Below are 22,034 nucleotides of genomic sequence, written 5' to 3' on the forward strand. Positions count from 1 at the left end.
TTGTCAACAAACAATTTGAAATAATTAATAAAATAATTATCCATTTACCATGGACGTATAAAAAAAGACGGACGCCGTATTACGAACAAACAACGTGAAGCCACCATAGTAAGCTAGCGATCGTGTAAAGACAATAAACACGCACACACTCTCACCATAGTAAGCTAGTCGGCCGCCATTACGTCGTGAACTACCGACTGATTAACTGCTGTCACTGTTTCACAAAAAATATTTAAAATGCCGTCTTGCATGGTTAAATGGTGTCGCAACAGTACAATTTTAAATAACAAAACACAAGGGATTACATTCCACAGGGAAGCAAGTTATTTCTTTTATGTTTTAATGACAAAATTATTACGGCAAAATTTATAGAAAAAAATACAGCCGCCATTGTCATCAGAACAGCTGTTGCCATGGCAACATGGCACACACATATGGATGTTTCGCCGCCATTACTAGGCTTCACTCAATGTTTAGGCGATATATACCGTCCGTCTTTTTTTATACGTCCATGCCATTTACGTTATTTTTATTTTCTTTTTTGCTGACCCTACCATACGTCAGTGTCAGCTTTGGCCGCCATTGAAGATTCGTTTCTTTAATGAAACGCAATATATCCTGTGATATATTATACAGTGTGGAAATTTTCAATGGGCCCTGAAGGGAGAGTTCTTGAAATACTGGAGATAGCAAATTTTACTGAAAGGAAACATTCCTTTACTTTTTACAGAAATATAACTGCATTTAAAGATTTTCGAAAATTCACTGGTTTCTACTGGGAATCGAACCAATTAAAAATTGTATTAGATCCTCGATTAGATCTGTGTTAATAAGTACCACAGATAATTACTATATTATAGAGCTGAAAATCTGTCAGCTGTGAAATTTTTACCTTTATCTGTAACCCCTTTGTGTTTATTGCATAGTCTGTAATTCTGACATTCATTCAGTCTCCATTTAATTTCGTAAATTGTGTTGTTTTTGTACAGTAGATTTTGAATACGGTGATAAAATACTAAAATATTAATCAAGTAGGTCTTGGCCTCACAAAAAATATATATCGTAAAATGCACCTCATTAAAAAATGTCAAGGATTTCCATTATTGCGCGTGTAACGTATGTACATTTGTTCTACAACAAAACGTTAACTAAATAATTATTACAAGTGTTAATTTGTTAATTAATTAGTTTTCACGATACACTTTTCATTTCTATAATTATATTTTTTACATGGCTAACGAAAAAGATTAAATAGTGAACGATATTATGTATACAATTGCGTGGGGTAACAACCACCTGGACATCAGGCAAAATACGCAAAAACTATGTTTAGCACGACCGGTATGGTAGCAGCACCCCAGCAAGCGACAGGTCAAGTCGCACCTAATGGCAGTACTACCTTACCCAGATCCCATCACCAAAGACCTGGTAATTAATTTAAAAGTCGAAATTATGTATATTCATATACTGTACTCTTTCCTACACTTGTTAAACAATAAATAATATTTGAAATTATTGTGCTTCTTTATCAATATTCAATATTCTTTATACTTTCAAAGTTTATTGCATAATTAAAGAAGATAAATATTTCACAACTTCTTAAACAAAATAAACCACTTTCAAACTTAAATTTATGTCAATGTCAATTTTATACTATCCTTTAGATCTGAGTGAAAGTGTAACTTAAAAAAATGTTGATATTATATCAGTTAGAAAAGGAAATTAAAATTTTTTAATTTTATGTTTCTAACACATGTCAAATATGAATAAATTCATGATATAGCTTTTGTTCTAGGGCGGCCACCTGCAGTTCCAAAATCATATGATTATCTTCTAAAAGTATTATTAGTTGGTGACTCTGATGTTGGTAAACAAGAAATCTTACAAGATTTAGAAGATGGATCAGCTGACTCACCTTTTTGTAGTGGCAGTGGTGAGTTAAAAAACAAATATGGAAATATATTAATTAATTTTATGTTTAATTGTATACTCATTATGATACAAATGGTACAAAAATTATTATTAGGTAAGGTTCTGGAAATTAAACAAAATAAGAATTTGAAAAATGAAATTATATTTGGGTAAAAATGTTGTCATTCTGAAATTTATGATAATGTTCAATAGGATAGCTACAACAATACTAACTTATTATACTAAATTACTTAATTTTTCAAAATTAAATTAATTAATTTTTAAATTACATTATTCAAAACCTTTCTAGCATACAAAACCACAACAATCCTTCTCGATGGCAAAAGAGTGAAACTACAGCTATGGGACACATCAGGCCAGGGCAGGTTCTGCACAATCATCCGCTCGTACTCACGAGGGGCGCAGGGAATCCTCCTCGTGTATGATATAACAAACAAATGGTCCTTTGACAGTATTGACAGGTGGCTTGAAGAAGTTGAAAAGGTACAGTTTTATGCTAAGAGCTAGCGCACACTAGCAACTTTGTCTCCGCAACTATTTTGTCTCCGCAACTATTTTGTCTCTCCCACCTATGGGCTAGTATGAAAGTGCGCGCACGTAGCGACGCAACTCCCCATACAAATTGATGGGAGAGACAAAATAGTTGCGGAGACACAGTTGCTCGTGCGCGCTAGCTCTAATTCTTTATGTGGCGCAATTTATTTCAATTTAACATCTAATATCTGTTATCTTTTTTATTCTTCTATGCAAGAGATCATTACAATATGAAATTAAATATTGCTGTGACTAAACATGAATATTAAGCTTTTCTTATCAATATTATTACATTTCAAATCAATTTGTTTTTTCTATAAACTTTCACTAGGATTCTATTAATTATTCATGTGTAAAACTATTTAATTTGGTTAACTTGGGGTTAGTTTTATATGTTAATTTATTCTTGTCTCATAAACTTTCCTTTGCAATGTGCTTTGCAAAATATATTTTAACACATTAAATTACAATTAAATATACCAAAATCGCATTTAATATTTTTCAAATAGATCAAACTGTATCATTGCTTTAATTTGTTTAAAAGATGTGTAAAAGTGAAGTCCCAGGTTCCCTAGTATGTTCCATAGTGGGGTAAGGGGCAGATGCATTATACAGCATTAATTTGTCTTAAATATGAAAGTATATTAATTCCGGAAATAGTATGTGATATTTGATTTTAAATAACGTTTCAGCATGCGCCGGGTGTACCAAAAGTATTAGTCGGCAATCGACTTCATTTAGCATTTAAACGACAAGTACAAGAACGTGACGCGGAGTTGTATGCAGCTAAAAACCATATGGCGTTCTTTGAAGTGAGTCCGCTCTGTGATTTCAATATACGGGAGAGCTTTTGTGAGCTCTCGCGTATGGCGCTACATCGCAATGGCATGGAACGACTATGGAGAAGCAATAAAGGTATGATTTATATTGTAAACCATGTATAAATTTGTCTATGCAAATTAAAATTAGTAAAATAGATTATTGATTTTAAATAAAACAAAGTATTTTTAGGTTAAAGGTTTTAAAACAATAATAAAAATAAATGCTTATTAAAAATCGTGTTCAACAATGACTTATCAAAAAATAGGCAGGTTATACACCATTAATTTATTGTATTTTCTAACCATAACAGCTGTTTATGACCTGTGCTTTTTCACCGTGATGCATAAAACAGAATTGCTATGGAGCGTGTACAACATACCTGAACTTTCTACTAGTGAAAAAATTTACAAAATCAGCCCTGTATCTTTGAAATTATTTGGTACAAACATAAATACATTATTAATTAGTACAAATAACAATATCTATTTCACCTACAATAAACCGTCTAATACCACCATTGAGATAATATTACTACGTATGGAGGAGACACCACGAACAAAATCTGTGCGCCATTTTTCGCCAGTTTCAAAAATTATTATCTAGTTAGGTACTTACCGATGAAAAGTTATGTTAGTCACTTTTCCTAGTAAATTTGTGCAATATCGTAACACACACTAAGGCATATTTGATGCGTTTCACTTTAAAACAAATAAAAAATGAGCGTGCATAAGCCATATGGCTTATGTTGAGCGGAACATAGATGTAGGCGGTGTCGTCTCCATATGTATATCTCAATGAATAGAAATTTCCAGTCCTCAGTCTCCAAGAGCTCTGTTGCCGCGCGATAGTGGCGCGTACATCAGTGTACGGTCTCGAGCGACTGCCGCTCCCTACGACGCTCAAGTCGCACCTCAAGTCGTACGCGATCTCCGCCGCGCCGAGCCGGCACCGCGCGCGCGCTCACAAGCACCCGCACAACGCACGGCTCAACTGCACTGGACGGAATTCGTGTTGCATCACGTAGATAGACTACGTTAATGTTTATAACAAATAATAAAAAAAATTTCAAGAATGGATAAAAATCGATGACGAGGGATTCGAACCTTCGTTCTTATTAAAAAAAAAATGTATGCGTGTACTAGAGTACACACGTAAGAAGTGAAACTTCTTTATGACCTTAAAAATGTCACGAGTATGGCGTAACGCAAAAATGTCACGCGTACGACGTAACGCAAAAATGTTACACTAAATTTTTGTCCAACCCCGATAAAGAAGTTTCACTTCAAAAAAAAAATTCAAGAATAAAAAAAAATCAATCACGAGGAGCGATTTGAACCCGCGTCGTAATAATAAAAAAGTATTGGTGAAATGTACAAAATGGATATCGATTGGCAGAAACTATTATATAGCTGATAGAAATTGTAACGCGGTACTTACAATGTGCGAAGTGTTTTTTCGATTCGCAACATTTTTGTCACCAAGTTATATATAGTTAAAAGTATAATAATCTAAGAAGGGATTTGTGAATGCATTTCGAAAGAATAAATCTCGCCTGAATTTAATTTGACTGAAAAACTAACAATTTCTTGATTCTAAAGATCTAAAGATTCGGAATTTTTTTTAATATTTACATTAAGTACTAATCGTATTAAATTCAAACCAAATATGAGAAGATTTAATTTTCATTTTATCCAAACAAATGTTCTATTGTGCCCCATTTTTACAGTTTTTACTGCCAATTGATTACATTTGACTAAATTATGAAATATCTTTATAGGACTACTTCATTGATGAATTGAACGATACTAACAAAGAATGTAGGCTGTAATTGACAACGGATTTGTGACTAGTGTAAGCTATTAGTGTAGGCTAACGTTACTTAACCTTATGTATTGTGAATTTGTGAATATAAGTGTTATTTAATTATAGCATAATATGTGAATATTTTGTAGCACGGCATTTCGCCTTTCAATTGTCCATATTATATTCAAATGAAATAACATTTACTTTGTATACATCTATATTGTTATGTGCCTAGAGATACTTATAGCGTAGTTGGTATGTAATTATACTATAGCAGGTGCAAATAATATTGTAATTCTCTTTTGTAATATTTCTTACACTTTTTAACAAAACCCGTAAAGTGGACTCTTTTCTTTTTTTTAATACAAACAATTTGCAAATAAATGATATAAAGCTCAAAGACAGACTGTCAATATCACGTTTTTTCTATCACAAAAGTTTTCGATGTAATTTCAGTGCTATAATGTAAATTATTGCTACAATCAAATCACGTCACCTTTTGTCCATTATTATAAGTAACTTTTATAAACAATTTTACTAGTTATTTTCATCGTATTTACTTAGAATATAATGCAGGATATATCTTGTCCGAACGTGACCTCAACCATAATTATAAATTGGCTATTTTCTGAGATCAATCTTTTGCAATTAATAATAAGGACTGCGAAATAGAATCATTCTCCACTTTTGTGTATGCAATGATTATTGTGTGTATTTTGTGGTTTAATTGTAACACCCACACAATACTTTAAAATTACTTCTTTGAGTGAGCCTTGGCATTATTTTGTACACGGAAAATTTTGTTCATTCCGTCCTTAGGAAGTAACATTACAGACCCGTTTCATCAGAGCAGTAAAGGGCGGTGATGCAAATCATTATCTGATTGACTTGATATAAAATCAAAACTCAGGATTAGTGTAAATCGCCGCCCTAAAGCTTTTACAAAAACCCATTCCATAACATCTCAATATAAATCCGTACTATCTTTATCCAGTACTTTATTTACTTAGTTTAACATTTTTTTTTTACTTTGTATTTATCGAATTTTAGGTGCAAAGTAATGGTTCCTTCGGTTGAAAATATTCGCATGTTATTTTCCAATATTGTTTTTTTTCTTTTGTAAATATTTTATTCGTCTAAATTTGTTAATTTATACAAATACCTATTCAAAATTAGTCGATGTTTTTTTTTGTAAATATTATTGTTTCATTTTTTTATTTGTGATAGTGATTTATAGTTTAAATATAATCCAAATATACTAATGCCAGCTAAAAGTTCGGTGAATGCAGTCATAACGTTATCACTTCTATGTAAGTTGTGAAATAAAACTAATTTAATAAATACATTATTTTTATTTATTTATATACCTTTTCCCTCTTAACTAGTAACTTCTAAACTAATTCATAATTGTATAAAGCTAAAGAGTTTATTTGTTTGACTGAACGCGCTAATCTCAGGAAGAGGAACTACTCAGCTGATTTAAAAAATTCTTTCACCCTTGGATATGTACGTAATCCTCGTTAAGTGAGCCTACCACGAGCGAAGCTGGAACAGTCTACGCAATTTTCAACGATAGTAAAATTCTAAATTCGTTTAATACGATTGAATTAATCATAAAGTTTAAATACCATTCTGAGGGTGTCGTGTCATGCTGATACAAAGGGTTGTTAACATGCGCATTAGAAAAAAATAAATCGATAGAAAATAGCATGCGCGTTACTGTTTTACTCATCTCACATTCATCCAAACAATGTTCTCTCATTTGTAATGCTGTAGAGCTATAAATAAATCAAATGTTTACCAGAACGAAGAAATGTAACAAAATGATGATCCGCCTTAATAACTTCTTGTACGTTTTTAATTTACGCCAAGGCACAATTTTAATTGCTGTTCATCAAATTGTGAGTACCAACATTTTATCTCAATCACGATTTCTTACATAAGAAAAAAATAACGGACTATTTTTTTTTTCAGGCGCTTTCATCATTTGTGCTTATTATATTATTAGTTGGAATATCCCATCTCGGGGAAATGTTACAATTACTTCACAATGATATGAAAGATGAGGAAGAAAGAAGAGGTTTCTATGGAGTTTCTTACGGAGATCAAGTGATCTTTCACGAGAATGATGTAATAAGTACTAACAATCAAGTTAGATTTGCTAAGGCACAGCATCTTGCCTCAGGTTAGTTATCAGATAGTAGTTTTATTTCAAAGATACATTTTAACAATTTATTTAGGATATAAAAATTTATTTTTGCACCACAGAAGATTTTAAATCTTAACTTTTTTTTATTCTTTCGTAAGTATAAAGCCTTGCTTTTAATTTAAAACTTTCCTTTTTTTCAGTTACCGTCGTTATCCTCTATACGAGTACAATTTTAACGGCTATATACCTCATGTGTTCTATATCTCTGCTCTACGGGGCTGTAAAGTACAAGAGAGAATATGTACTGCCTTGGATAATGGCTGCATGTGTTGCAGTGGTGCTTCTCATCAATTTTATCATAGTGTTCGATGGTTACCCTTGCATCGTGAACTTGTTCGGTGGCCACAATATGTACCGTAAGTATACTAAGTACTGGATTTTTTAGAAATCTTCTAAGATTAAAATCTTCGCGTATAATTATTGTACTCTACTTAGGTCTACTACTATCGATCAACTGTTCTCCATACTTTCATTCCAAAAACCACGGAACGGATTTTGATGATACTTTGTGATATATATAGCGTACCTTTATAGTCTATACCAAAATAATACATATTACTTGCTTTTGCCCGCGCCTGAAACCGTACCTACCGTAGAGCAAAACGTGTTAATTGGACGGCTTATAAATTAAGATCCGCTAAGCGGATTTTGATGACTTTTTAAACGCTCGGATTATAATGCTGAGGGTATCTTTTAAAAAGGTGAAATGTCTAACCGGGCGATGACAAATATGTTACTCGAGTAATTTATAATCTTTTAAATTTTACAGACTTCGGCTGCGCCTTATTCGTCCTTACGTTTATTTACGCCATCTGCGCTGTGAGCAGCTTTGCGCTAGAAACAAGTGGGGGTCGGTGTTCTCAAGCTAATATTTCAAACGATGAGAGAGGAGAAAGACTCTTACTTCTCGACCACGCAGCTCATTCGAGTTTGCTGTCAGCGGCGCAATTGAACAAACTATCTCATGGCACTAGAACACAATTTGTTTAAAACAAACCCATATATATATTTCAACTATAGAAATGCTGCTGAGAAAAAAAAATATTTTCATGTTGAAAAGTATTTATTTTTCTGATAAGATTAATTAAATTCTTTATTCTTAGTACAAAGATTTAAATAGTTAAAAGATGGAACAGCTATTTCTTCTATTCGGATCTGTTTTCGAATGAACTATAACTCCTAGTCGCATTTCTGCGATGTTATTTTGGCATGGAATACAAACCGTCATCACAGTAATCTGATAAGAGGGATATTTTTTATATTATCAGGCACTTTGAGTACCTATAATTATTTTGCTATTTAAATCTTTGTCAATGTAGGTAATTACTAGAGATACTAAGTAGGGCGCTAATGCATATAATATTTTTGGTTGTGTTCATGCACAAGTAATGTAAGACAAATAAATTATAAAAAATAATAATATTTTAAAAGCTGAATGCACCGGCCTTGCTGTGATCATTTTTGCTGGTGTTATTGTCAAACAAGTAATTATTATTAAAAAAACAAAATACCCGACTGCACACGCATACATATTTTTTTAAAGGGAAATTTAGAAAAAATATTATTATGTCTTTATCCCGTGGGACTTTTAGGATAAAATGTATCCTATGACACTCCCGTAATCAAGACAAATCTAACGATACCTCATACATCAAAACCCATCAAGCCGTTTAGGCTACAGGTGGTCACAAAGGAAAAGACATACATACATACTTACATACACTCGAAAAACATTACCCTCCTTCTTTGGCAGTCGGGTAAAAACATGTTCATTGCTTATTTTATGAAATGTTTTAAATTGAAATATATTTACGAATTTCATTATGTACTTTTATTGACAAAAATTGTACACATTTCAACAGTGAAATATATTTTTCTTACGTATACAATGATTTTATTTCATTGTGATGCTAAAGAAAAGGGATAATTTTTAAAATAACTGCAACAATAATTAGTAGGACTTTGCCTAAATTAATTTACCTCAAATAATACATTAGCCTTATTGATGTTTTATCAGAGTAAATCATTATTTTTTAATTATCTCATTTTCATTAGTAACATAATGAATATTTGATTTTAATGCATGTTTTAATTAGCAAATTATACAAATATTACGTCAGAATCATGCTAACAGTTCAAATAAATTATTAAACAGTATAAACCTTTTCATTTATAAAAATAAGAAAATAAAATCTCAACTACTTATTAAAAATTATATATTATACCTACTTACCTACATTTTCTACTTATTTTTCTAAAGAGTCAATGATACTATGGAAGACATGAGTTAACTTTAAGATTCAATATGTCTTTATCATAAAATCATTTATTATGTACAAATTACCTTCAGGTAATAATCCTTGAGCTGATTAATTACACTAGTATAATATATAACTACATAACAGATGTATCAAATAGATGCAATCTATACAATATTCAACATAATCTTTTATGTGAGTATTAATAATTATTATAAGAATAATTATTCCATGGTAACATTTTTCAACAGCAAGTAACAAGCTTTTTAATCCGTCAGTCCTCAGATCACAGACACAATAGAAAATCTATTGTGTCTCGGCCCGATCGGGCCGCTCGGTGGTCATTGGGTTAAATATTGAATACTAATATTATCAGGTTATTGTGCATGTCATAATAATTCTCTAAAATGAATTAGCCCCACCGCCCATTCTCTAAAGGTCTTTGTATTCCCTTAAAACCTTTGGCTAAAATAAATTTCTCAGATGAATCAGATCTGCTTGCTTTCGGTTTTAATATCTTTATGCTTTTATAGAATCTCTCTAAATCCATTTCTAATATAGGAACCTCCTTTCCATCCCATACTTTGAACAGCAAGTTTGCATCTATCTTACTAACTAAGGCAGCAAATCTTATTGCCATATAGCAGAGTCCAAGAATCCTGTCTTTGTCCAATTCTCTTATGCCAGTTGCACTTGGAGCCATATCAGAGAGAACAATATCAACTTGCCTTCCATCTAAGGCTTTAATGACTTTCTCGTGAGCTTCAATAGTAGAAAAGTCCATGTTACTCATGATTGTTGCACCCTGAAAAGTTAAAATATTTTGAAATTAGTTTGACTGACTTCACTTAGCTATGTTTAATTTATGACTTCTACAAAAATATGAGTTTGAGTGGGGTAAATACATCTTGTATTAACTTAGATGAAAATGATTCATTATTGCATACCTCAATGGGGAAAATTTGTAACTTGTCTATAGCTAATACAGTTCCTTTTGGTTTTGTTGAATCAGCTGCATCAGCATTTGTTTTTTGAACAGCAACCTGAGTCCAAGAGCCAGGAGAGGCTCCCAAATCAACAACAGTGAGGCCAGGTTGAAGGATATTCGTTTTTTCATTCATTTCCAAAAGTTTAAAGGCACTTCGACATCTAGAAGTGCAAGACTTGAATTAAAATATGAAGTGATTTAACCCCTTATTGCATGAATTATTAAGGAGATGAAATAAAAATTATTTTTTTGCAAAAAAGTGTTTATTAGACCTTACATTATGAGATCAAATTGAGAAAAAAAATTATTTACTTATATTATAGAAAATATGAAACGGCGCCATATATGGACTCGTATGCAGTGTTTGTTGTATTTTTTCTGTCATATATGGCTTCGTATGCAATTAGAAAAAAGTAACTAATTAATAAAATAAAAATTAAAAATATATACTGGACTAATTTCACACACATGGTTGCTAAGCCCCAAACTAAGCTTAGGCTTGTATCCTGAATGCTAAGTCAACTGATATACTACATATATTTTACATAAATCCTTTTCTACTAATATTATAAATGCGATAGTTTGTGAGGGTGGATGTATGTGTATGTGTTTGTTTGTTACTCTTTCACGCAAATTCTACTGAACCGACTTCAATGAAATTTAGCACACATAATATAGAGGGTAAATTGGACTAACACATAGGATAGGTTTTATCCCGGAAATCCCACGGGAACGGGAACTATGCGGGGTTTTCTTTGAAAAAGCGGGCTAGGCTGCGGGTGAAATGTTAGTACTTTATATGGATACCTAAATAACACCCAGAATCACAGCCAACTTATACTTCGTGAAATTGCTTAAAACAATTAATTAATTAATTACGTTTGTCATTATAACACAAAAACACGTTATATTTTTCACATAACGTGAAGGAACGAAATTGGAACAATATAGGCATAGCTGACGGGTGTTCTTCTTCCAAATTGGGTAATGACTAATCCCATCAGATCGTACAGAATCAAAGTGAAAATCTAGATGTCTTGCAAGAGATTTTCGTAGCTTTTTTGCGGCAATTGGCGAGTCAGGAATACTGAGGAGACTCCAGAGATACCGATGCTCCTAAGTTTTTGAGAGACGACCACGTCTTTTCGTAATAAGAGCTTTCCCTGACTTTCGCATTTGCTCTGAAACGGCTAATTAAAAATCATACAGTGGCATATAGCATGAGTCTATATTTATTGATGATGATATGATATTTACAAACAAACAAACAAACAAACAAACAACATTTTTACATGCTTAGTAGTGAGATAAAAGTGTCCAGGATCGATACTGGAACAATCAGTGAAAGTATCCTTGAATGCATACCAAGCCACATATGACATAATATATTTTGGACGGAATGCATACGAAGCCAAATATGACAGATTTGGAAAAGTACAAAAAAAACATGATTTAAGCAAAAAAACAATCAAACCAAATGTTTTACCTTATTTTAGAAAGACTAAAGTATGAAGTAATATTTTTTTTCATGGCTTTACTCACCTTTTTGATATTGAAATCTTAATTTGAAAAGCACGGTTTTTTCCGCGCACCCAAACCGTCGCACGCGCTAGACTAAATCTATAATATATCTGATGGATAATATTTACAATGTATAAATTAATTATATTCCAATTCTCGATGAAATGCTGTTTAAGATGTAAGGTAGTTTTTTTAGATATTGTTTATAGTTAGCCTATAAAAAATTCATGAACTTCGTCGTCCATATATGGCTTTGTATGCGGTAAGGGGTTAATGTTATTTAAAAAAATTCCTTACAATTACCTGTAGTTATACATCTTTGCTTTTTCAACATATGGGTCTGCTTTTTGGCGACTCAACCATTGCTGTGAACTCTTGAATCGTTTAAGACAGTTTACTAAAAAACACATTCTTGAGAAGCTTAAATCTTGGCGTAAAATTAAGCCTGATCGTATCATAATAATATTCTTCTCTTTGATCTAAAATTAAAAGAATGCACTGTTATGATACAAACTTTAATCTAAACAAAACATGAACATATCTTTGTTATATTATTGTCACTGCGTAGTAGGTAATAAATGTTAGTCTATTTTTAGATCTTGTATGCATGTATAATTAATGTAACGAAACTTAAATGTATCAAAACTAAATAAACAGCTAAAATATACCAGTAGCCACAGTAATTAGGTACAACTATAACAATGGAATGACAGACATCTGACATTGATTGGTTGATATTGACATATGCCAATCTGCCGAGGCCCTATGGCCCTATTCTGTAAAGTGGACAAAGTTAAAGGTTCAAACGTCCAAATAAACCTATGTACAGAAGATATTTAGTATTGAATTCTAAAAAAAGAAATATGTGTTTGGACTTGTTTATTACTAGACATCGGATTATATGCATTTGCATATTTGCATATGCAAATGCATAAAACTCTCTAATTACGGCGTTAGTGCATATTTTAGCCTTTTTCCCCAATCGTGCATATTTCGTTAAGTAACGGGAGTTTTGATTGGTCGACTAACCTTTATTAGCCAATCAGAACGCTCAGCGAGTAAACAAACCCTATTTTGGCATGGTAAAATGGCACAAAATTACAAAATGGGCTCCATTTTAAGTAAATTTTGAGCTATTCAAAATAGGGCTAGATTACCCTTTTGGGGCTAAAAACTTAAAACACGGGTTGAATTCGAAAAAAGGGCTAGATTTAGCCCGGAAAGGTTTAAGGTGGCAACACTGGGCTCGTGGGTGACAAACGTCACAAATTTGCGCTCGAAAATTTGGTAAAAATGCTTAATTGTATATTGGCACAAAAACTATACTTAATTTCAAGAAAATTTCACTGCTTTTGTACAATATTTGATTTAAATATATAAAAATAATAAAGGTTTTTTGATTTTGTATTGTGCCTATTTTAGGCATATCAGTCGTTTTTAGTGCATATTTCGGCCTTTTTTAGTGCATATTTGCATGCATATTTTGGCATTTTGTTAGTGCATATAATCCGATGTCTATTTATTACCCATCCGAAACAAACAGAGATCAAACAGTATTATTACTAACGGTACGAATGTTTCATCGAGTGTCGAGGCAATGGGCGAACACGATTGTGTAATTGCACCATTATGTGATCTGTCAATTTGACATTGATAGATTAAAACTTTGGCGCCAGGGGATGAGCTTAATGTCTTATAAATTATAATGTGCTTAATGCATTTTGTAAACAATAAACAATAGTTCGCCGATTAAAAAAGAGTTATTTGTTTTAAAAACAAGTTTTTAAATATGTGAGAATAGCCCATCTTTCATAAGTTATAAAATAATGTTAATTTCGATCCAAACCGGGTTGAGATTTAGTAAGAAACTTTATTTACGATTTATTGGGATAAGAAATAAAACTACTGAAACTATGAAATATCTTAATGTAGCAGAAAAAAATGACGCTGCAAAGAATATCGCAATGCATTTATCAAGAGGGACTTCCAGACGGGTAACGTTTTAAGTCATCGAATTACAATATCTCACTGAAATGTTTATAAAATTTTTGTATTGATCATTTACATTTAAATATAAAAAATATGCTTTTTTAGAGAGAAGGATTATCTCAGTATAACAAAATTTATGAATTTGAAGGAGAAGTAATGGGACAAAAATGCCAAATGGTGATGACATCAGTATCTGGCCACTTGTTAGGCCTAGAGTTTGTGGGTTCATACAAAAATTGGCAATCCTGCAATCCGTTAACTTTATTTGATGCACCCGTTTTTAAATACTGCCCTGAAAACTATGAAAAAATAAAGGTATTTTTTAAAACAATAATTTAAAGTGCTTAACTTGTTTGAAATACATATTTTTATTTTTGATGTGAAATAATATGTAAAATACTATGTACAAAATTTTCCACTCACTTCAGAAAACATTAGAAAGGGAAATACGAAGTTGCCAGGGGCTGATTATTTGGACTGATTGTGACAGAGAGGGTGAAAACATTGGTTTTGAGATAATAGAAGTATGTTCCGCTATCAAGAATAATTTAAGAATATTTAGAGCAAAGTTCTCAGAAATCACAGCAATATCAGTAAGAAGAGCTCTACAAAATTTGGAACAACCAAATAAAAATATCAGTGATGCTGTTGATGTAAGGCAAGAACTGGATTTAAGAATAGGTATGTTGAAAATCTCAAAAAAGTAATTTATTTAATATAATTTTAGTAACTATTATTTTAGTCAGAGAAAAGATACATAATATCTACAAAGTATATTTTTCTTATTGTTATATTATTTAACATTTAATAAATGTAATGATTAGATTACAAATTCGGAAGCTGATTTCCTGTTTATATAAAAAGTATATTTATTAAATAACAAAATCGTTAATAGTAACTTAGAATGTTACAGGTGCTGCATTTACGAGATTTCAGACATTAAGACTACAGAAAGTGTTTCCCACTAAACTAGCTCAAAGCTTGGTTAGCTATGGGTCTTGCCAATTCCCAACATTGGGCTTTGTTGTAGAAAGGTACAGAGCAGTAGAAAACTTTGTATCAGAAGCATTCTGGAAAATTAAAGGTATGTTTTTGTTGTTATTATTTTGCCGTAGTAACATTTCATATATTCAAGTAAGAATGTTTACATTTCTATGCAGTTGATGTGCATGTTGTATGAATGCAAATGAAACTCAGTTTTATTGCAATTGTATTAAGACTTATTTTTATCTATCATCAATGATACAACTTCGGTAATCTTATGTCTCAATTATTTTAGTGAATCATACAATGAACAATTTGAGCGTAGACTTCAATTGGGAAAGAATAAGACTGTTTGATCAAGAGGCATGTCAAGTATTGCATGATGTATGTACTGAGTCACCGCTCGCTAAAGTCACAGATGTAAAAACCAAACCCAAGTCCAAGTGGCGACCATTACCTTTGGATACAGTGGTAGGTATTTTTATTTGATACAGGAAAATATTAAATATGCTATTATCGGGGTCAAATATAATAGAGGACCTAGTGTACATCTATTCAAATCATCATACAATAGCTTTTAATTGAACAAATAATCAAATACATTGGACTAAACATGCACAATTAGGTTCTTCATGTTGTTCACATTATTCACACTGAACTAAAAAAGATATAATTTCATTATTCAAAATTGTTTTAGGAACTTGAAAAGTCAGCATCCAGAAAACTGAGAATTAATGCAAAAGAAACAATGCGATTAGCTGAGAAATTATACACTCAGGGTTTGATCAGTTATCCTCGTACAGAAACTAATGAATTTCCTAAGGAAATGAATTTGGGACAACTAGTTGGATTGCAAACTGGGGACCCTAATTGGGGAGGTTTTGCTCAAAATATATTGGATAGCGGGGGACCTACACCACGACAGGGCAATAAAAGTGATAAGGCCCATCCCCCTATACATCCAACGAAATATACTAATAGTAAGTAAATTAAATACATAAACAAATTCTAACATGTACAAAAACAGATTAAAATAATATAGTTGGTCAATTTAGATAAAATTTGATTTTCAATTGTGTTTTTTTATTGTGAATTTGTATTTATTTTTTTTAATATTAAGCGAACTTTGCTTGTGCTGCAAAAGAAGTATAAAAAATACCTACGTCAAACATTTATTTTACAAATCACTGGTGTGACCTAAAAATGTTATTTAACAAAATTGCAACACTATTTTCGTTTTTGCGTCGTAAATCACACAAAAATCTCTAATTTTCAGCTTTAAGTGGAAATGAACAACGTCTATATGAATTCATAGTTCGTTCATTTCTTGCTTGTTGTTCCAAAGATGCCCAGGGCCAAGAAACTACAGTCACTATTAATGTAGCAAATGAAATATTTTCCGCTAATGGTCTTATGATAACAGCCAGAAATTATTTGGAAGTTTATCCTTATGATAAATGGTCTTCAAAAGAAATTCATGTTTATGAGGTAAAATGAATTTTTGGTATTTTTAATTTTTATAATACCTTTACTTTTAGTAGCGACCTTAGTATGCAACAACACAAATAGTAACTTTTAGAGAATCTATGAGGTATCAAACTTGATTATGTTTGTAGATTAAATTTTTATTAAAAGTACAAAAAATTGTTTACAACATAAAACATTATTTCACCTATTTACAGATGGGGCAAACATTTAATCCTACAAGTATTGATTTGGTTGATGGTAACACTTCCCCACCGAATCTTTTAACAGAAGCTGATCTAATTGCTCTTATGGAAAAACATGGTATAGGTATGAAAGAAAACCTTTTTGCTTGTAGTAAAATATTATAAGTAAATTGAATTATTACACAAGTAACATTCTTCCATGTCTATGTACATTTTTACACTGTTTACATCTACATTAATAACGTAAGGATAGATTTGGTTCTTTGTATGTGTGCATTGTATTGTTTTCACCATTAATGCTATATGGATTCGTTTATAAGAATGAGTTATCCTACAATCAAGGAAATGTCGTAAGTAACATAACAGCTTAAAATTAAACGCATACTTTTTACTTAAGGCACAGACGCAACTCACGCGGAACATATAGAAACAATAAAAAATAGGTCGTATGTAGCACTCGCAGACGCCATACATTTTGTTCCCGGACTATTGGGCATGGGGCTTGTTGAAGGATATGACGCTATGGGCCTTAATATATCGAAACCTCATTTAAGAGCACAGCTAGAAGCTGATTTGAAAGCAATATCGGAGGGAAGAAAGCAACCACAAGTTGTTTTAGCAGAACAGGTATGCCTATTGCCTATTTTACTAAACCACTTGTTGAATCGTCATAGGATGTTTGTTGAAATTGATATTTTGGTTTTATGACATTCAAATGCTTTATAAATATAAATTTATAAAGAATAGAAAAAATTAGATCACGAGGCGGGACTCGAACCCGCAGGATGTTTGTTGTTATGTCTCAGAAGTTAAAAATCTAGTTAGTCAGAATGCTTACATAAAAATCAGGCAATTGCCTGACTTTCATGCAATCGAACGAGCGTGATGTTCGTGAGAGTGAAAGAGCGCAACATATAAACGGCCGTTGCCCTTTTAAATAGTATATTGTTGGTGTTACAACCTGTATATCGTTTTGATGTCGTTGATTGTCATAGCATAAGTGTAGTAGAGTTATTAAATTAATAATTAATATATAAGAATTATATTATATAATAATTTATAATTTAATATATAAGAACCAAAAACTGTAGTTGAGATTTTGTCCCAGCACTAAGTTGCAATTTATATTTTTCTTTTCATTTTAGATAGCAAAATATAAAGAGGTCTATCTAACTGTATCAGCAGAGGCGAATAAAATAGATGGTGCGTTAGCTGAAAGGTTTAGCGAGAGACCGGCTGAATATACACCCACTGTAGAAAATATGCCTAGTGATTTACCATCAGGTTTGTTGTAATTTATTCAGATAAAAAGCGTGTTAAAAAATTAATTTCTAAGAACTCAAAAATATTTCCTACCTCCTCAATATTGCAATTTTTGCATTCAGTATTCATAAAAATATTTTTATATATTCTATTGGTCAATTTATTTTTAGTATTCAAATGCCCAAAATGCGGATGTGACATGGTAATTAGGCAGAGAAAAAATAATGCCGATGAATTTTACATAAGTTGTTCAAATTATCCGAATTGTAAAAATGCCGTGTGGCTACCCAATATTGTGAAGACATTGCAAGTGTTGCCAGATACATGTTCTGAAGTAAGTGATTATTATTTAAATACAGTAATTTAATAATTTGTACAAAATTTTATATACATTTTACAATTACAATTTTTTGTAGTGTGGCCCAAATTACAAAAAGCTAAAATTTGAATGGCGGAACAATTCAATAAATCATATATATCCTCAACCGTATATTACTTGCATTGGGGGTTGTGATACAACCTTTTTGGAGCTTCTTAGAATAAATCTGAGCAGTGTTAAAAAAACAAATACCCAAAATACTGAAAGCAGTCGGAATGTAACGAATAGCAATAGAACTAATGCAGTGCCTCCTGCGACTACTATGAGGCCAGCACAGCCAAGGCAATTTGCACCTCCAGCCACTGTAGTTAGAGCTCCAAATCCCACGCCAGCTCCTAGAATGCCAGTACCAAGGAACACTGGGAACGTTACTACTAGATTCCCTACTCCAAGTAGTTCGGGAGACAACGACGATAATAACATCCTATGTGGATGCAATAAGCCGGCTATTTTATTGACTGTTCGTAAACAGAATGCTAATTTTGGTAAGTACTTAAATTATATAGTACATCTATGTAATAAATCAATATTTTTCATTATTTACCCCTTTTTCACCTTTCTTTATTACAATATTATTTACGTACTATTACTAAATTTATAAAAAGTTCTCCAATATTATTAATCTTGTTAAAGTATTACTTTCCCAGCCTTTTTTATAGGTTAAATTATTATTAATTATATTTCCAGGTAAGAAGTTCTACAAATGCCAAGCTGGTAAAGACAACAACGGTTGCGATTTCTTTCTCTGGGCGCCAGAGTCGGTCGATGGAAACGTCCAGAACAATCTAGAAACTCCGCCCGCGAGTAATTCTTGGGGAAATTCGCAATCTGGTTCAAATAGGGGCTGGGGCATAGCACCGAGTATCAATAGAGATGATTATGCACCGAATGACGATAACGTTATGTGCAACTGTAATTTACCTTGTAAAAGGTATGTTATATCTTATATAAATGTTTTTGTAATTGTTATATTATATCTGCGCAAAGTATTCAGTATATATAAAATTCTTTAGTATGTACTGTTATTTTTCAAAATTTTATTAAATATGTACATATATATTGCAATTTTTTAGGATAACTGTGCACAAGGAAGGTCCAAACAAAGGTAGACCATTTTATGGTTGTCCAAAGGAATTCAACTCTCGTTGTACTTTCTTTCAATGGGCGGATGAAGGAGCTAGTAGTACTAGTACAACTACAGGTATGTTTTATTTAAATAATATTCTGTATATCTCCTGGTGAAGTAAAAAGTAATCTTCATTAATTATTGTCAATATTAAGTAGCTTTTCGACCGCATGCATTAGTAGGTTTATATTGCGCAACACAGATATTCCAATTTCTCCTCTTTCAATTTTTGTCTTAAAAAAAAGTACGTTACGTAAGAAGTCCTTCACATGCTAATCTAATTTTCAAACTACATATTTAATCCTTTTTGCATCAAAATATCTCAACCGTGACGTGCTACAAAACCATAATATACGGTATAATAAATATTCGTATTTTTACTTTTTTATCAATGTTATTTTTTAATAATGAAATTATTTTTATAGAATGGCGCGGAAACTCCACAAGAGGGCGGGGCAGGGGTCGGGCGGGAACAGACAGGGGAGCGGGCGGGGAGGGGTCGAGGGGTCGCAAGTGTGGGTTATGTCGGCAAGAGGGACATACGCGGAATAGATGTCCTAATGCTAATTAGTTATTGGATCCACATTATATCTCATATTACTAAATATAGCAAAATCACATCTGGTTATTACCACTTTCTTTGGCAGATAGCATTTACAAATTTCGATTTGTGTGAAATTGTAAAACCCAGCTCATTAGTAATTATAAATCGATTTGTACTAAAACAATTATAAAAAGTATATGATATTGGAGTCAGTCATGTAGGTACCTACATAGTCTATGCTCTATAATCTATACTAGTGGTCCGCCCCGGCTTCGCCCGTGGTACCTACATGTTTAAACTATCCTACCTCTCAAGTTGGATCGAACTGCACATGGTGTGCGAATTTTATTATAATCGGTTAAGTGGTTTAGGAGTCCATTGAGGACAAACATTGTGACACGAGATTTATATATGTATATGTATTAAGATTATAACCTATATAGTAAATGAAAACAAAAAATGTATAATACGTTCTGTGCCTTATTAGTCTAACTTATTATAATCGACACAATATGTAAATTAAATAACTTGTTTTTATGGATATAATGATTAAACTGTATGTAGCTGTGAATAATAGTTATAATTTATTATTGTTTTGTTTGTGTATGAATATAATACACTACCGTTAATGTTTTGTAACTAGAAATAAAACAAAAGTTCTTTATATATTATTGTTTTATTTATTTACTAATTCTATGTACACAAAATGACGAAAATCAGGATATCGATGATATCGACTATCATTGACGATGTACAATGAAACACAATGGTATACAGATTTTTCACAGCTTCATTTTCATCTCCGACTTCTGAGCGTTAACTTGGCCCTAACTATAGAATCGCAATATAAAGTTTTGCATATTTTACATCGAAACATCTGAAACATCATTAAGGTAGGTATATAGATATTTAATTTAGTACAACACATTTTTTGGCGTGGCATGATAATAAAGTCTTTTCTTGGTATTTCATATGTATGTATTACCATTTGTACTTTTTACTTTTCTGTTTCAACGAACCCAAGCTTTGCGACCTTTGTATATCAGCCTGTTGTTCTGCTTCGACAGTTTTGTCCGTCATCATATCTAACAATATCTCGAACTTTAGACGTAGCATGTTATTTTCTTCCTCTAATTGCTCTAATTCTTTTTTTAGGCGAATATTTTCTTTGTGTGCCACGCCAGCCTTTCCAGATGCTGCAATTTCGTTAAATTATTGGTGAATAATGGCCTAATAAATTGTCTTTCCATCTATTCTTAAAAACAAATTATGTCCATATTATTAAGCAACTTCAAGTCATTATTTAATTATAATGGATAATTGGATTTCACATACTAATTGGCTTGGTGTAATAAAAGCCAGCAAGGTCATCTAATACTGTAAATACCTATATTTTATAGGGTAGTAATTCGATACTAAGTTATTCATCAACTAGGGCAATAGGCTACAGGCATCTACAGGGAAGTATAATCAAAAATGATGTATCGTTACAATGTGTTTGAGTAGGATTTAGTGTGATTTACAATAAGTACCTAAGTAACAAGGTACTACGTAACAATAATTTTGTTCTGAATTTATGTTTTTAGGAAGTGTTTTTACCTGGTATCCATTGACCTTCTTCAAAAGATATTTCGAATTCTCCTAATTTTACTTTGAGTGGTTGGATATCAATGGATAGCTCCTTTGAAGCGTAATCGCTTCCGAATTCATTTCTTAAAACAGACGTGTCTTGCTTTCTCACAGGTATTGTTTTTGGTGAAAATTTATTACTAAATAAAGGCATCTTCGGCAAATGGGATGCTATGCAACCAATGTTTGTGATACAATTATTCATTGAAAACAACGTTTGGTTTCCATAGTTACGAAATATTAAACAAACAACAGTACAATGATATCACAGGCGCCCATTCAATTTTTAAAACCTGACTATCCAGACATGTATACTAGTATTTTAGTATAGAATTGCTTAATAAAAAAGGATCATACACAATTTGAAATAAAACACATTTTTT

The 22,034-nt window shown here is 32.0% G+C and overlaps 5 protein-coding genes across 6 annotated transcripts; 3 read left to right on the top strand and 2 right to left on the bottom strand.

Annotated features, from left to right (window-relative positions):
- The first annotated feature begins 930 nt into the window (after positions 1-930).
- Positions 931-4,880, top strand: Rab40 (RAS oncogene family member Rab40). 2 transcript variants are annotated; one of them, XM_090104787.1, is made up of 6 exons: positions 931-1,143; positions 1,247-1,428; positions 1,796-1,933; positions 2,222-2,415; positions 3,159-3,381; positions 4,101-4,880. In XM_090104787.1, exons 2-6 carry the CDS (start codon positions 1,326-1,328, stop codon positions 4,310-4,312), a joined length of 870 nt encoding a protein of 289 aa, XP_089960913.1. In that variant the 5' UTR covers positions 931-1,143; positions 1,247-1,325; the 3' UTR covers positions 4,313-4,880. The 2 variants fall into 2 exon arrangements, with proteins under 2 accessions (XP_089960913.1, XP_089960912.1); XM_090104786.1 differs by having other exon boundaries at positions 931-1,116.
- Positions 4,881-6,818: 1,938 nt separating this feature from the next.
- Positions 6,819-8,778, top strand: Fie (Fire exit). Its single transcript, XM_090104789.1, has 4 exons — positions 6,819-6,992; positions 7,066-7,276; positions 7,441-7,656; positions 8,070-8,778. Exons 1-4 carry the CDS (start codon positions 6,885-6,887, stop codon positions 8,288-8,290), a joined length of 756 nt encoding a protein of 251 aa, XP_089960915.1. The 5' UTR covers positions 6,819-6,884; the 3' UTR covers positions 8,291-8,778.
- A 1,135-nt stretch (positions 8,779-9,913) lies between these two features.
- Mrm2 (Mitochondrial rRNA methyltransferase 2) lies at positions 9,914-12,717 on the bottom strand. The gene is made up of 3 exons (XM_090104505.1): positions 12,371-12,717; positions 10,506-10,707; positions 9,914-10,363 (listed from the first exon to the last, which is right to left on the bottom strand). Exons 1-3 carry the CDS (start codon positions 12,523-12,525, stop codon positions 9,971-9,973), a joined length of 750 nt encoding a protein of 249 aa, XP_089960631.1. The 5' UTR covers positions 12,526-12,717; the 3' UTR covers positions 9,914-9,970.
- A 1,059-nt stretch (positions 12,718-13,776) lies between these two features.
- On the top strand, positions 13,777-20,632 carry Top3alpha (topoisomerase 3-alpha). The gene is made up of 15 exons (XM_090104790.1): positions 13,777-14,061; positions 14,162-14,371; positions 14,485-14,737; positions 14,970-15,140; positions 15,336-15,511; positions 15,738-16,020; positions 16,317-16,528; positions 16,723-16,834; positions 17,108-17,337; positions 17,856-17,994; positions 18,144-18,307; positions 18,390-18,837; positions 19,040-19,283; positions 19,426-19,553; positions 19,904-20,632. Exons 1-15 carry the CDS (start codon positions 13,894-13,896, stop codon positions 20,047-20,049), a joined length of 3,084 nt encoding a protein of 1,027 aa, XP_089960916.1. The 5' UTR covers positions 13,777-13,893; the 3' UTR covers positions 20,050-20,632.
- A 74-nt stretch (positions 20,633-20,706) lies between these two features.
- Cby (beta catenin antagonist chibby) lies at positions 20,707-22,029 on the bottom strand. The gene is made up of 2 exons (XM_090104794.1): positions 21,622-22,029; positions 20,707-21,218 (listed from the first exon to the last, which is right to left on the bottom strand). Exons 1-2 carry the CDS (start codon positions 21,854-21,856, stop codon positions 21,004-21,006), a joined length of 450 nt encoding a protein of 149 aa, XP_089960920.1. The 5' UTR covers positions 21,857-22,029; the 3' UTR covers positions 20,707-21,003.
- Positions 22,030-22,034: the final 5 nt, after the last annotated feature.

The sequence above is a fragment of the Colias eurytheme genome, chromosome 8, assembly GCF_061535395.1.
Source record: "Colias eurytheme isolate Ceu_HAF_F1 chromosome 8, ilColEury1 Martin Lab GWU primary, whole genome shotgun sequence".
Lineage (NCBI taxonomy): Eukaryota > Metazoa > Arthropoda > Insecta > Lepidoptera > Pieridae > Colias > Colias eurytheme.

Coding starts and splice junctions, on each gene's coding strand:
- Cby (XM_090104794.1), bottom strand. CDS start 21,856: ATGAATAATTGTATCACAAACATTGGTTGCATAGCATCCCATTTGCCG. Junction 21,219..21,621: donor AGAAGGTCAATGGATACCAG/GTAAAAACACTT, acceptor ACGAAATTGCAG/CATCTGGAAAGGCTGGCGTG.
- Mrm2 (XM_090104505.1), bottom strand. CDS start 12,525: ATGATACGATCAGGCTTAATTTTACGCCAAGATTTAAGCTTCTCAAGA. Junction 10,708..12,370: donor GCAAAGATGTATAACTACAG/GTAATTGTAAGG, acceptor TTGCACTTCTAG/ATGTCGAAGTGCCTTTAAAC. Junction 10,364..10,505: donor TACAAATTTTCCCCATTGAG/GTATGCAATAAT, acceptor TTAACTTTTCAG/GGTGCAACAATCATGAGTAA.
- Rab40 (XM_090104787.1), top strand. CDS start 1,326: ATGTTTAGCACGACCGGTATGGTAGCAGCACCCCAGCAAGCGACAGGT. Junction 2,416..3,158: donor GGCTTGAAGAAGTTGAAAAG/GTACAGTTTTAT, acceptor ATAACGTTTCAG/CATGCGCCGGGTGTACCAAA. Junction 3,382..4,100: donor ACTATGGAGAAGCAATAAAG/GTATGATTTATA, acceptor AGAAATTTCCAG/TCCTCAGTCTCCAAGAGCTC.
- Top3alpha (XM_090104790.1), top strand. CDS start 13,894: ATGTTAATTTCGATCCAAACCGGGTTGAGATTTAGTAAGAAACTTTAT. Junction 14,062..14,161: donor CAAGAGGGACTTCCAGACGG/GTAACGTTTTAA, acceptor ATGCTTTTTTAG/AGAGAAGGATTATCTCAGTA. Junction 15,512..15,737: donor CATTACCTTTGGATACAGTG/GTAGGTATTTTT, acceptor AAATTGTTTTAG/GAACTTGAAAAGTCAGCATC.
- Fie (XM_090104789.1), top strand. CDS start 6,885: ATGTTTACCAGAACGAAGAAATGTAACAAAATGATGATCCGCCTTAAT. Junction 6,993..7,065: donor TAATTGCTGTTCATCAAATT/GTGAGTACCAAC, acceptor TTTTTTTTTCAG/GCGCTTTCATCATTTGTGCT. Junction 7,277..7,440: donor GGCACAGCATCTTGCCTCAG/GTTAGTTATCAG, acceptor CCTTTTTTTCAG/TTACCGTCGTTATCCTCTAT.